This window comes from Gymnoscopelus braueri (assembly GCF_963280865.1).
Source record: "Gymnoscopelus braueri genome assembly, chromosome: 6".
NCBI classification, from domain to species: Eukaryota; Metazoa; Chordata; class Actinopteri; order Myctophiformes; family Myctophidae; genus Gymnoscopelus; species Gymnoscopelus braueri.
This window is the reverse complement of record NC_137607.1, coordinates 2,729,755-2,744,215: the sequence shown is the minus strand read 5'-3', so window position 1 is coordinate 2,744,215 and position 14,461 is coordinate 2,729,755. Positions and strand designations below refer to the sequence as shown.

The following is a 14,461-nucleotide window of genomic DNA, read 5'->3' as shown; positions in this document are numbered from 1 at the left end:
TATATATATATTTCGGCCATTTAAAATAACAGATATACAAGCTTTCTATACATTTGAAAACTTGAAATGGGACATTCTGCATAATGAGTACTTTTACTTTTGAAACTTTAAGTACATTTTGATGTACTCTCTGTGGCACTCGGTGCCACGCTATGAGCTTGTAGATCTGAAATTTTTTAAGATAAAATAATGGTTAAAGTGGTGACTCAGATGCGTTCCTAGCCTTAAAGGGAATTTTGGACCACGTTTTTCTTACCTTTTCTATGATGTCTTAGGATGAATGGTACAGTAGAGACATGCATCCTAAGATATCATAACATCATAGAAAAGGTAAGAAAACCTTGGTCCAAAATTCCCCTTTAACGGGATAACAACATAAGTGATGTCACTGGTAGGCTTTCTGAAGCGTTCAAATCAACCATTCATTCATGCTTTCCAGACTCACCACAAACGTCGGACCGCACGAGATCCTCTTGCAGGCTTCGATCTCCTTCAGACACACTTCTGCCACCTGGTGGTCGGCTGAGGTAGTGTTCCTGATGCCCCACCTCAGGTCCACCACCTATAGAACAGCAAAGACAGTGGTGTAAAGTAAAGTACATTTACTCAAGTACTGTACTTAAAGGTAGGGTAAGTGATATTTTTGGGTTAAAACAAAAAGTATTTTGTTTAAAGGTTAAAGCACTATATTCTGAGACTTCCGGTAAGATGGCGGAGAGAGGAGAAGCTTAACAAACAAGCTCTCTACAGTCGGTAAAAATACTATGATTAAAACAGGACCAAAGTGGGAAAAATATGAAGAGAAATGAACAGTAAACAAAGATGAAGCCATAGAAACAACCGAAAACTTATAGCAGAAAGACAAAGTAGCGAAATCATCGACAACGAAGGAGGAAAAAGAGACGAGGAAGACGCGGGTCTGAAAATGGACGAGGGCCTTACTGAAGTGCTTCGTGCGGGACTCGCAGATATAACTGCGGAGCTAAAATCCTTCAAACAAGAAATACAACAGGAGCTGTCGGCTTTTAAAGACGAAATAAAGAAAGAAATGAAGGAGGAGATCGCGGGCTTTCGCAAGGAGGTGGACCTCCAGGCGAAAAGACACGACGAGGAAATAGGAACGCTAAAGTCGGATACAAACGAAGCACAAACGCGCATTTCAAAGGTGGAGGACTGGAGAGTGGGGGCGGACGGAGCCATGAAGGTGTTAGTGGACCATGTGGAGATATTACAAACAAAACTTTTGGAGCTCGAGTCCAGGGCGAGGCGGACGAATTTAAGGGTCTTCAATCTACAGGAAGGAATTGAAGGGACCTCGGTAATAAAGTATATGGAGAAACTATTTCAAGAGGAGCTAGTCCTACCCGAAGGGACCCAGCTCCAAATACAGAGAGGTCATCGAGCGCTATCCCAGAGACCAAGCAATCCGTCTGCACCCCCCAGGTCCATTGTACTGAACTTCCTACAATTCGAGACGAAAGAATTGATATTAAGAAAGGCGTGGGAGGCAAACATTCAAGTAGGAGGCAAACGAATAGGATTTGACCACGACTATCCTCCCGAAATTGTCCGTATGAGGAAAGACTACCTTCCAGCTAAAAAAATCCTAAAAGAAAAGAGAATTATCTTCAAGACGCCTTTCACAAAGATGAGGATCCACTGGCCAGAAGGGATAAAGACGTATAACAGCGCGGAGGAAGTCACCCAAGCCTTGGAGGAGAGAGGCTTCGTGGAGGGAGAGCCGAGCGGGGAGCGACGCGCAGATTCGCCGGGGGAGGAGAAGGGCCATGCAGGGCCAACGGCGGAGACAGAGGGAAACGCGGAGCCGGCGGCGGAGGCGAGGGAACAAGCGAAAGCAAGCCGTGGATCACCGGAGTGGAAGCGAGAGACGAAGACGAGAGGAGCGATGAGAAGAGCTAAGGAAAAGCTGGAAGTGTATAAAAATCAAAGAAAACAATGAGTACTTTCTGCTGAAAATAAGAGTTAACATTGAGTTGATAAGAAGGGGGGGGGGGAAGAAAATGACGAGGGAAGGTAAAATACGAGGAGGAAAAAAAGAGTAAATTATGGACGTCATATCTGTTTAAAAAAGTCGAAGCAAACCCTCCTGTATCTGATGTAATGGTAATTATAGGATCAGCACTAACTCAGTAAGGGATTTATGATAGAAATTAGGGCTTCATCTGATAACAAGGTGGATTATTTTCTGTTTTTTCTTTATTTTGGGTTACAAAATACCGACGGAGAGGTCTGTTCTGTTTAGAGGTTGATGGCTAGGCGCTGGGGAAGCCCAAGGGTTGGGTTTTGTACTAGTTGCCTAGAGGGGAGGCCCCGTGTAAGACGGGGATTGCTCCCACACCCTATTATGAGGGTTTAGGGGTCACGGTGGTTTTACCCCGTGTTTGGAGGTCACAATTTTTGTAATTTTGTTTTAGGTTGTATGTGTGAAACTGATAACTGATGGCAGATACTATGGAATGGATATGAGAGGGCTACATGTAACAAGAAGAGAAACAAGATATAAAGATGACTAATGTGGTTGGAATAATGTCGCCTAATGTGAATGGCCTGAATTCTCTGATAAAAAGACAAAGGGTGATGACAAAATTGAAAAAAGAAAAAATGCAAGTATATTTTTTACAAGAGACTCTTTTAACAAAAAAGGAACATGAGAAATTAAAAACATCTATACACCCCCAGAAAGTGATAAGAAAGACATTTGATGCAAAAAGAGGGGAAAAAAAGAAAGAAAGGAAAATCACTTGTGATATGCCATTGTAACAAGAAGGTGCACATCTGAAAGGTTGTCGGTTTCAAAATGTTTGTCCTTTGGTGTTTGTTTCTTTTGTTGTGTTTCGTGTCTATGTAGTGTATTGTATGTATGTGTGTGTAAAAAATGAATAAAAATTCTAAGTGACAAAAAAAAAAAGCACTATATTCTGATAGTAATCATTGCTATAGAGTGTTTGTTCAGTAACAGGAGTCTCCCCGTCTCTCCAGCTCTTTAATAAACAGAAAATACATTTTCTGGTAGGTGTCAAAATCTCAGCCAGGATAAAGTACCCATTTTAAGCTTCATTTTTATAGTGTTCCAGTTCAATTTTTTCCTACTCATTTCTTAGTGTCATCACTTCCAATTTCACTTGTTTAATCTATATCCTGATTGAGTTCTCTATCCTGATTGGATAAAATTGGAAATGAAACTGAAACCGAAACGAAAATGCATTTTCTGTTTAATAAGGAGCTGGAGAGACATGGAGACTCCTTATATGGACAGGACACTCTATAGTAACGAGCACTATCAGAACATAGACCCATTTTGCAATTATTTGAATAATTGCAAATCACTTACCCTACCTTTAAGTAAAATCTTGTACCCGTGAAGGCAAATGTTGACTAGGGGGATATGCGTTACGATTCTGCAACGAACATAACTCGAACGACACCTCTCATGGCTCAAGTCCTATGTATACAGTATGCCTATATAAGGCCATATCGGTAGTTCTGGACAACCACCTCGCTCGGGTTCTCAGTGATATCGTTGCTGTCCGGCAGAAACCAGCTCCATGTTGACGCTAAAACAAATATTGAACCCATAAAAAGCATTAAAAAGTGCTTCTGACAAAACCAGCTAACTCCATTGGATCCTCAAACAGCCGTTCGGGAATTGTCCCGCATTTCCCAGTGGCCAGCACGTCCCTGAGTCTAACCAACTGCACGTCCCTGAGTCTAACCAACTGCACGTCCCTGAGTCTAACCAACTGCACGTCCCTGAGTCTAACCAACTGCAGGTCCCTGACTCTAACCAACTGCACGTCCCTGAGTCTAACCAACTGCAGGTCCCTGAGTCTAACCAACTGCACGTCTCTGAGTCTAACCAACTGCACGTCCCTGAGTCTAACCAACTGCACGTCCCTGAGTCTAACCAACTGCACGTCCCTGAGTCTAACCAACTGCACGTCCCTGAGTCTAACCAACTGCACGTCCCTGAGTCTAACCAACTGCACGTCCCTGGGTATAACCAACTGCACGTCCCTGGGTCTAACCAACTGCACGTCTCTGAGTCTAACCAACTGCACGTCCCTGAGTCTAACCAACTGCACGTCTCTGAGTCTAACCAACTGCACGTCCCTGAGTCTAACCAACTGCACGTCTCTGAGTCTAACCAACTGCACGTCTCTGAGTCTAACCAACTGCACGTCCCTGAGTCTAACCAACTGCACGTCCCTGAGTCTAACCAACTGCACGTCCCTGAGTCTAACCAACTGCACGTCCCTGAGTCTAACCAACTGCACGTCCCTGAGTCTAACCAACTGCACGTCCCTGAGTCTAACCAACTGCACGTCTCTGAGTCTAACCAACTGCACGTCTCTGAGTCTAACCAACTGCACGTCTCTGAGTCTAACCAACTGCACGTCCCTGAGTCTAACCAACTGCACGTCTCTGAGTCTAACCAACTGCACGTCTCTGAGTCTAACCAACTGCACGTCTCTGAGTCTAACCAACTGCACGTCCCTGAGTCTAACCAACTGCACGTCCCTGAGTCTAACCAACTGCACGTCCCTGGGTCTAACCAACTGCACGTCTCTGAGTCTAACCAACTGCACGTCTCTGAGTCTAACCAACTGCACGTCCCTGGGTCTAACCAACTGCACGTCTCTGAGTCTAACCAACTGCACGTCCCTGAGTCTAACCAACTGCACGTCCCTGAGTCTAACCAACTGCACGTCTCTGAGTCTAACCAACTGCACGTCCCTGAGTCTAACCAACTGCACGTCTCTGAGTCTAACCAACTGCACGTCTCTGAGTCTAACCAACTGCACGTCTCTGAGTCTAACCAACTGCACGTCTCTGAGTCTAACCAACTGCACGTCCCTGAGTCTAACCAACTGCACGTCTCTGAGTCTAACCAACTGCACGTCTCTGAGTCTAACCAACTGCACGTCCCTGGGTCTAACCAACTGCACGTCTCTGAGTCTAACCAACTGCACGTCCCTGAGTCTAACCAACTGCACGTCCCTGAGTCTAACCAACTGCACGTCCCTGAGTCTAACCAACTGCACGTCCCTGAGTCTAACCAACTGCACGTCCCTGAGTCTAACCAACTGCACGTCTCTGAGTCTAACCAACTGCACGTCCCTGAGTCTAACCAACTGCACGTCTCTGAGTCTAACCAACTGCACGTCTCTGAGTCTAACCAACTGCACGTCCCTGAGTCTAACCAACTGCACGTCCCTGAGTCTAACCAACTGCACGTCCCTGAGTCTAACCAACTGCACGTCTCTGAGTCTAACCAACTGCACGTCTCTGAGTCTAACCAACTGCACGTCCCTGAGTCTAACCAACTGCACGTCTCTGAGTCTAACCAACTGCACGTCTCTGAGTCTAACCAACTGCACGTCCCTGAGTCTAACCAACTGCACGTCCCTGAGTCTAACCAACTGCACGTCCCTGAGTCTAACCAACTGCACGTCCCTGAGTCTAACCAACTGCACGTCCCTGAGTCTAACCAACTGCACGTCTCTGAGTCTAACCAACTGCACGTCCCTGAGTCTAACCAACTGCACGTCCCTGAGTCTAACCAACTGCACGTCACTGAGTCTAACCAACTGCACGTCCCTGAGTCTAACCAACAGCACGTCTCTGAGTCTAACCAACTGCACGTCTCTGAGTCTAACCAACTGCACGTCCCTGAGTCTAACCAACTGCACGTCCCTGAGTCTAACCAACTGCACGTCCCTGAGTCTAACCAACTGCACGTCCCTGAGTCTAACCAACTGCACGTCCCTGAGTCTAACCAACTGCACGTCCCTGAGTCAAACCAACTGCACGTCTCTGAGTCTAACCAACTGCACGTCCCTGAGTCTAACCAACTGCACGTCCCTGAGTCTAACCAACTGCACGTCCCTGAGTCTAACCAACTGCACGTCCCTGAGTCAAACCAACTGCACGTCCCTGAGTATAACCAACTGCACGTCCCTGGGTCTAACCAACTGCACGTCCCTGAGTCTAACCAACTGCACGTCCCTGAGTCTAACCAACTGCACGTCCCTGAGTCTAACCAACTGCACGTCCCTGAGTCTAACCAACTGCACGTCCCTGAGTCAAACCAACTGCACGTCTCTGAGTCTAACCAACTGCACGTCCCTGAGTCTAACCAACTGCACGTCCCTGAGTCTAACCAACTGCACGTCTCTGAGTCTAACCAACTGCACGTCTCTGAGTCTAACCAACTGCACGTCTCTGAGTCTAACCAACTGCACGTCTCTGAGTCTAACCAACTGCACGTCTCTGAGTCTAACCAACTGCACGTCCCTGGGTCTAACCAACTGCACGTCCCTGAGTCTAACCAACTGCACGTCCCTGAGTCTAACCAACTGCACGTCCCTGAGTCTAACCAACTGCACGTCTCTGAGTCTAACCAACTGCACGTCTCTGAGTCTAACCAACTGCACGTCTCTGAGTCTAACCAACTGCACGTCTCTGAGTCTAACCAACTGCACGTCACTGAGTCTAACCAACTGCACGTCCCTGAGTCTAACCAACAGCACGTCTCTGAGTCTAACCAACTGCACGTCCCTGAGTCTAACCAACTGCACGTCCCTGAGTCTAACCAACTGCACGTCCCTGAGTCTAACCAACAGCACGTCCCTGAGTCTAACCAACTGCACGTCCCTGGGTATAACCAACTGCACGTCCCTGGGTATAACCAACTGCACGTCCCTGAGTCTAACCAACTGCACGTCCCTGAGTCTAACCAACTGCACGTCCCTGAGTCTAACCAACTGCACGTCCCTGACGTCTAACCAACTGCACGTCCCTGAGTCCAACTGCACGTCCCTGACGTCAAACCAACTGCACTTCCCTGAGTCTAACCAACTGCACGTCCCTGAGTCTAACCAACTGCACGTCCCTGAGTCTAACCAACTGCACGTCTCTGAGTCTAACCAACTGCACGTCCCTGAGTCTAACCAACTGCACGTCCCTGAGTCTAACCAACTGCACTTCCCTGAGTCTAACCAACTGCACGTCCCTGAGTCTAACCAACTGCACTTCCCTGAGTCTAACCAACTGCACTTCCCTGAGTCTAACCAACTGCACGTCTCTGAGTCTAACCAACTGCACGTCCCTGACGTCAAACCAACTGCACGTCCCTGAGTCTAACCAACTGCAGGTCCCTGAGTCTAACCAACTGCAGGTCCCTGAGTCTAACCAACTGCACGTCTCTGAGTCTAACCAACTGCACGTCCCTGAGTCTAACCAACTGCACGTCCCTGAGTCTAACCAACTGCACGTCCCTGAGTCTAACCAACTGCACGTCCCTGAGTCTAACCAACTGCACTTCCCTGAGTCAAACCAACTGCACGTCCCTGAGTCTAACCAACTGCAGGTCCCTGAGTCTAACCAACTGCAGGTCCCTGAGTCTAACTAACTGCACGTCACTGAGTCTAACCAACTGCACGTCCCTGAGTCTAACCAACAGCACGTCTCTGAGTCTAACCAACTGCACGTCTCTGAGTCTAACCAACTGCACGTCCCTGAGTCTAACCAACTGCACGTCCCTGAGTCTAACCAACTGCACGTCCCTGAGTCTAACCAACTGCACGTCCCTGGGTATAACCAACTGCACGTCCCTGAGTCTAACCAACTGCACGTCCCTGAGTCTAACTAACTGCACGTCACTGAGTCTAACCAACTGCACGTCCCTGAGTCTAACCAACAGCACGTCTCTGAGTCTAACCAACTGCACGTCTCTGAGTCTAACCAACTGCACGTCCCTGAGTCTAACCAACTGCACGTCCCTGAGTCTAACCAACTGCACGTCCCTGAGTCTAACCAACTGCACGTCCCTGGGTATAACCAACTGCACGTCCCTGAGTCTAACCAACTGCACGTCCCTGAGTCTAACCAACTGCACGTCCCTGAGTCTAACCAACTGCACGTCTCTGAGTCTAACCAACTGCACGTCCCTGAGTCTAACCAACTGCATGTCCCTGAGTCTAACCAACTGCACGTCCCTGAGTCTAACCAACTGCACGTCTCTGAGTCTAACCAACTGCACGTCCCTGAGTCTAACCAACTGCACGTCCCTGAGTCTAACCAACAGCACGTCCCTGAGTCTAACCAACTGCACGTCCCTGGGTATAACCAACTGCACGTCCCTGGGTATAACCAACTGCACGTCCCTGAGTCTAACCAACTGCACGTCCCTGAGTCTAACCAACTGCACGTCCCTGAGTCTAACCAACTGCACGTCCCTGACGTCTAACCAACTGCACGTCCCTGAGTCTAACCAACTGCACGTCCCTGAGTCTAACAAACTGCACGTCCCTGAGTCTAACCAACTGCACGTCCCTGAGTCTAACCAACTGCACGTCCCTGAGTCTAACCAACTGCACGTCCCTGAGTCTAACCAACTGCACGTCCCTGAGTCTAACCAACTGCACGTCCCTGAGTCTAACCAACTGCACGTCCCTGAGTCTAACCAACTGCACGTCTCTGAGTCTAACCAACTGCACGTCTCTGAGTCTAACCAACTGCACGTCTCTGAGTCTAACCAACTGCACGTCTCTGAGTCTAACAAACTGCACGTCTCTGAGTCTAACCAACTGCACGTCCCTAAGTCTAACCAACTGCACGTCTCTGAGTCTAACAAACTGCACGTCTCTGAGTCTAACCAACTACACGTCCCTGAGTCTAACCAACTGCACGTCTCTGAGTCTAACCAACTGCACGTCTCTGAGTCTAACCAACTGCACGTCCCTGAGTCTAACCAACTGCACGTCCCTGAGTCTAACCAACTGCACGTCTCTGAGTCTAACCAACTGCACGTCTCTGAGTCAAACCAACTGCACGTCTCTGAGTCTAACCAACTGCACGTCTCTGAGTCTAACCAACTGCACGTCTCTGAGTCTAACCAACTGCACGTCTCTGAGTCTAACCAACTGCACTTCCCTGAGTCTAACCAACTGCACGTCCCTGACGTCTAACCAACTGCACGTCCCTGAGTCTAACCAACTGCACGTCCCTGAGTCTAACCAACTGCACTTCCCTGAGTCTAACTAACTGCACGTCTCTGAGTCTAACCAACTGCACGTCCCTGGGTCTAACCAACTGCACGTCTCTGAGTCTAACCAACTGCACTTCCCTGAGTCTAACCAACTGCACGTCCCTGAGTCTAACCAACTGCACTTCCCTGAGTCTAACCAACTGCACTTCCCTGAGTCTAACCAACTGCACTTCCCTGAGTCTAACCAACTGCACGTCTCTGAGTCTAACCAACTGCACTTCCCTGAGTCTAACCAACTGCACTTCCCTGAGTCTAACCAACTGCACGTCCCTGACGTCTAACCAACTGCACGTCCCTGAGTCTAACCAACTGCACGTCTCTGAGTCTAACCAACTGCACGTCCCTGACGTCTAACCAACTGCACTTCCCTGAGTCTAACCAACTGCACGTCTCTGAGTCTAACCAACTGCACTTCCCTGAGTCTAACCAACTGCACGTCCCTGAGTCTAACCAACTGCACTTCCCTGAGTCTAACCAACTGCACTTCCCTGAGTCTAACCAACTGCACGTCTCTGAGTCTAACCAACTGCACGTCCCTGACGTCAAACCAACTGCACTTCCCTGAGTCTAACCAACTGCACGTCCCTGAGTCTAACCAACTGCACGTCCCTGAGTCTAACCAACTGCACGTCTCTGAGTCTAACCAACTGCACGTCCCTGAGTCTAACCAACTGCACGTCCCTGAGTCTAACCAACTGCACTTCCCTGAGTCTAACCAACTGCACGTCCCTGAGTCTAACCAACTGCACTTCCCTGAGTCTAACCAACTGCACGTCTCTGAGTCTAACCAACTGCACGTCCCTGACGTCAAACCAACTGCACGTCCCTGAGTCTAACCAACTGCAGGTCCCTGAGTCTAACCAACTGCAGGTCCCTGAGTCTAACCAACTGCACGTCTCTGAGTCTAACCAACTGCACTTCCCTGAGTCTAACCAACTGCACTTCCCTGAGTCTAACCAACTGCACGTCCCTGAGTCTAACCAACTGCACGTCCCTGAGTCTAACCAACTGCACTTCCCTGAGTCAAACCAACTGCACGTCCCTGAGTCTAACCAACTGCAGGTCCCTGAGTCTAACCAACTGCAGGTCCCTGAGTCTAACTAACTGCACGTCACTGAGTCTAACCAACTGCACGTCCCTGAGTCTAACCAACAGCACGTCTCTGAGTCTAACCAACTGCACGTCTCTGAGTCTAACCAACTGCACGTCCCTGAGTCTAACCAACTGCACGTCCCTGAGTCTAACCAACTGCACGTCCCTGAGTCTAACCAACTGCACGTCCCTGAGTCTAACCAACTGCACGTCCCTGGGTATAACCAACTGCACGTCCCTGAGTGTAACCAACTGCACGTCCCTGAGTCTAACTAACTGCACGTCACTGAGTCTAACCAACTGCACGTCCCTGAGTCTAACCAACTGCACGTCTCTGAGTCTAACCAACTGCACGTCCCTGAGTCTAACCAACTGCACGTCCCTGAGTCTAACCAACTGCACGTCCCTGAGTCTAACCAACTGCACGTCCCTGGGTATAACCAACTGCACGTCCCTGAGTCTAACCAACTGCACGTCCCTGAGTCTAACCAACTGCACGTCCCTGAGTCTAACCAACTGCACGTCCCTGAGTCTAACCAACTGCACGTCCCTGAGTCTAACCAACTGCACGTCCCTGAGTCTAACCAACTGCACGTCCCTGAGTCTAACCAACTGCACGTCCCTGAGTCTAACCAACTGCGTCCAGAGACATTGTTTTGATCCCACCTCCAGTGATATAGTCGAGCCAAGCGAGGCCTTTATGGCTCTGATGCGATATACTAAAGCCTATACAACTTGTGCTATAACCACGCCCCCCTTCTGTGGCCAAGGCGGAAGTGCCTCTAACTCCAACAACTGCGGGCAATTTTGTTTTGCCCGTATAGTTTTTGACCGCGACGGAGACGCGCCGTCTCAAGCGAACTTGAGCCACGTGAGGCACCACCGAGCAAGCTAAAGCGAACGAGTTGCCGTGCCGAACGCTGCGAAGTTCGTGTGGGCCGACTCAGCTCCGTCAGAGTTATGTACCGATAGAGTTACGTACCGATAGAGTTACGTACCGATAGAGTTATGTACCGATAGAGTTACGTACCGATAGAGTTATGTACCGATAGAGTTACGTACCGATAGAGTTATGTACCGATAGAGTTACGTACCGATAGAGTTATGTACCGATAGAGTTACGTACCGATAGGGACAGAATCATAAATCTGAATCTGAATAAGTATTATTAATAAGTCCCAAACTGGGCAATTTATACTACTGCAGATAATAAAAAATAAAGAGCGGGATTGGATTTCCCATTGGAAAGAGAAATCTTTACCAGTGATGGGACGCATGACTTTACCAGAGATGGGATGGACGTTGCAACTAAGCATCGCCTTGAAAACAGCAGCATATATTTATTTATTTGTATTGCCTTTGTGTGTGTGTGTGTGTGTGTGTGTGTGTGTGTGTGTGTGTGTGTGTGTGTGTGTGTGTGTGTGTGCTTTTTTTTCCCTTCTGTACCTTATTTTCCCAAATGTAGTTGTTGTGTAAATGTATTCCTCCTCACACATATGTCTGTGTTGTCACTGCTGATGTATCCTACTGACTAACCTGCCAGTGAGGAGCCCCCACCGGGAGAACTTTGAGCCTTCGTCCTACTCCTCCCGCCCAACGCTCCCTGTTGCCAGGCTCCACCCCCAGCCCGTAGGAGTATTTGCAGGGACAAATATCCTCCTCCTCCTCCTCCTCCTCCTCCTCCTCCTCCTCCTCCCCGCCCGGCTTCCCTCCCCCGAACACGGGCTAATTGTGTTCATATAGACGCTGGACAAAGCCGGGTTCACTGCGGTGGATTCGAACCCCTAGACTCCACGGTGATGGACAGGCACTTTACCGCTGCGCCACCCAAGCACTCTGATTATCTTATTAGTATCACTGTAAATGTGTGCAGGAATGTCCCGTATTTCAAGTGCTAAATTCACGTGAATCTAAATATGCGCAATTATCACCGTCCCGTGCCAAAATGCAGGCTCTGTTTACCTTTTTATTTTTGTGTTCTGTTCCCGTGTTAGAAATCGGGTCGATCAGACTGCATTGTTTGTCATCGCTGCTGACTATTGATTGGTGAGAATCCAGGAAGCACCAAAGCACACACCAACCAATCACAGACAAACGCTTCGATGGACTGGACAAGCTGTACCGGAATAACTACAATTCAGAGTGACAATTTAGAGCCACTGTCCATGTCCTTGTCCTTGTTTATGGTTATGTTTATTATTCACATCCTCACAAACGGTCCGGTTCCGGGTGTTTCCTGTCTACATCTCTGTGTATCTGTAAGTAAGTAAGTAAGTACATTTTATTTATATAGCACATTTCACAGAGGAGTCTCACAAAGTGCTTTACATACATCAATAAAAACAACAACACAACACAAAAAGACTGTACAAATTTCTCTCAGGTGGGATAATAACACAGTTAAGGAAAATAAAATCATGTAACGACAACAAACGCCTGTTCAAATATAAGCGTTTTGAGTTGTTTTTTAAAAATGTCAACCGAGGCTGCATCTCTCAGGACTTGGGGGAGAGCATTCCACAGTTTGGGGGCCACAGCTTGAAAGGCCTTGTCACCCTTGGTTCTAAGGTTGGTGTTTGGGGTCTTTAACAGACCCTGTTCCGCAGACCTTAGGGCCCTTTCTGGGACATAGCGTGGGACCAGATCGGTCAAGTAACTTGGAGCCTGACCATGTAGAGATCTATAAGTGAGCACCAGGACTTTGAACTGGACTCTGAAATTGATGGGGAGCCAATGTAAGGCGGCTAAGACTGGAGTGATGTGGGACCTTCTGTTTATTCTGGTTAGCAATCTGGCGGCAGCATTTTGAATTATTTGGAGGCGGTCCATGGTGGTTTTGCTGAGGCAGGTGAAAAGTGAATTGCAGCAGTCCAAGCGTGCTGAGATAAATGCGTGAATGATTATTTCTAATTTGGGGTGGGAAATAATGGATCTGAGCTTTGCAATGTTTCTGAGGTGAAAGAAGCATGTCCGGGTTATAGAGTTGATGTGTGTATCAAGGTGCATTGATTGGTCGAAATGTACACCGAGGTTTCTGAGATTCTGGCGGATGTTTTGTCTAAGGGGCCCCATACCTTCAACCACTTTGGGCACGATGCTGTCGGGGGCAACAATAAGCACTTAAGTTTTGGCCTCATTCAATTGTAAAACGTTGTCTGACATTCAGGCCTTAATGGCTGACATACAGTTGTGCAAAACATTGAAATTAAAATCATCAGGGCTCTCTAATAATACAGCTGGATATCGTCAGCATAAAAGTGATAAGACATACCTTTAAAAGTGCTGATGAGATGAAGTGTTAGCATGTAAAGTGCAAAAAAGAGTTGGCCCGAGGACCGAGCCCTGGGGGACTCCGTAGGAGAGGGGGGCAGAGCTTGACACATAAGTGCCGACAGAAACTGTGAAGTTCCTACATGTGAGGTAGGAGGAGAACCAATCGAGGGCTCTCCCTGTGATCCCCACCCGCTCCCGGAGCCTATTAATTCAAATAAAGTGGTCTAAAGTGTCAAATGCAGCACTCATATCGAGCAACACTAAAATTGAGGATTTACCTTTATCGGATGCCATTAAAAGATCATTGGATCTCTTAAAAGCGCTGTCTCAGTAGAATGCATCTGTCTAAAACCTGACTGGAACTTATCTAAAATGTTGTGGATATTTAAAACTGTTCAAAGTTGCCTGGCAACTTGTTGCCAAGACGACGATGACGATAGGATAATCGTCCCGATTAAGGACGTAACGCCAGTGTGACATCGCCCTAAGATCATACGACACCCATGTCCCACCTATAAGTACAGCGGAAGGCGCGAGCGGACGCAGACCAGCTGTAGGATAAGAACCTGAAATGTATCTGAAGACTTGAGATAGAGCCATACCTAGGAGAGCTGTACTCAGATAGAGTTGTACCTGGAAGAGTTATTCCCAGAGGAGCTATACCTAGAATCTCATAGTAGGCTGAGCCGCTCGTCTCAGCCACAGTCAGCCATACTGCGACAGTCACAGGAACCAACAGCACCTAAAGATACAGTCCTTAATACCCCATTGGTGTCGTAACATAGTTCTCTGTTACATTTGATCCTCGACCCTTAGAGCCTAGCCAACTCGACTAATTGCAAGCGACACCGGTCGCGCTTACTGAGATTGATATACCGACCATCATAGTCAGACTAGATGAACACAGCGATATACCGGGCGAGATTTTCTGGACACAGCTCAATGCCGTGTCCGAGCAGTTGTCCTCACTGAGCAGACAACTGCAGGCCCTGCAGTGGACCCAGCTGCCCACCACACAAGGAGCGG

General features: G+C 48.3%; 1 protein-coding gene across 1 annotated transcript in view; it reads right to left on the bottom strand.

Annotated features, from left to right (window-relative positions):
- nwd1 (NACHT and WD repeat domain containing 1) overlaps positions 1 to 14,461 on the bottom strand; it is a 90,737-nt gene that overhangs the window by 46,077 nt on the left and 30,199 nt on the right. The window contains 1 exon segment of the mRNA XM_080429919.1: positions 446 to 562. Within this exon segment, the coding sequence (XP_080286045.1) occupies positions 446 to 562 (117 nt within the window).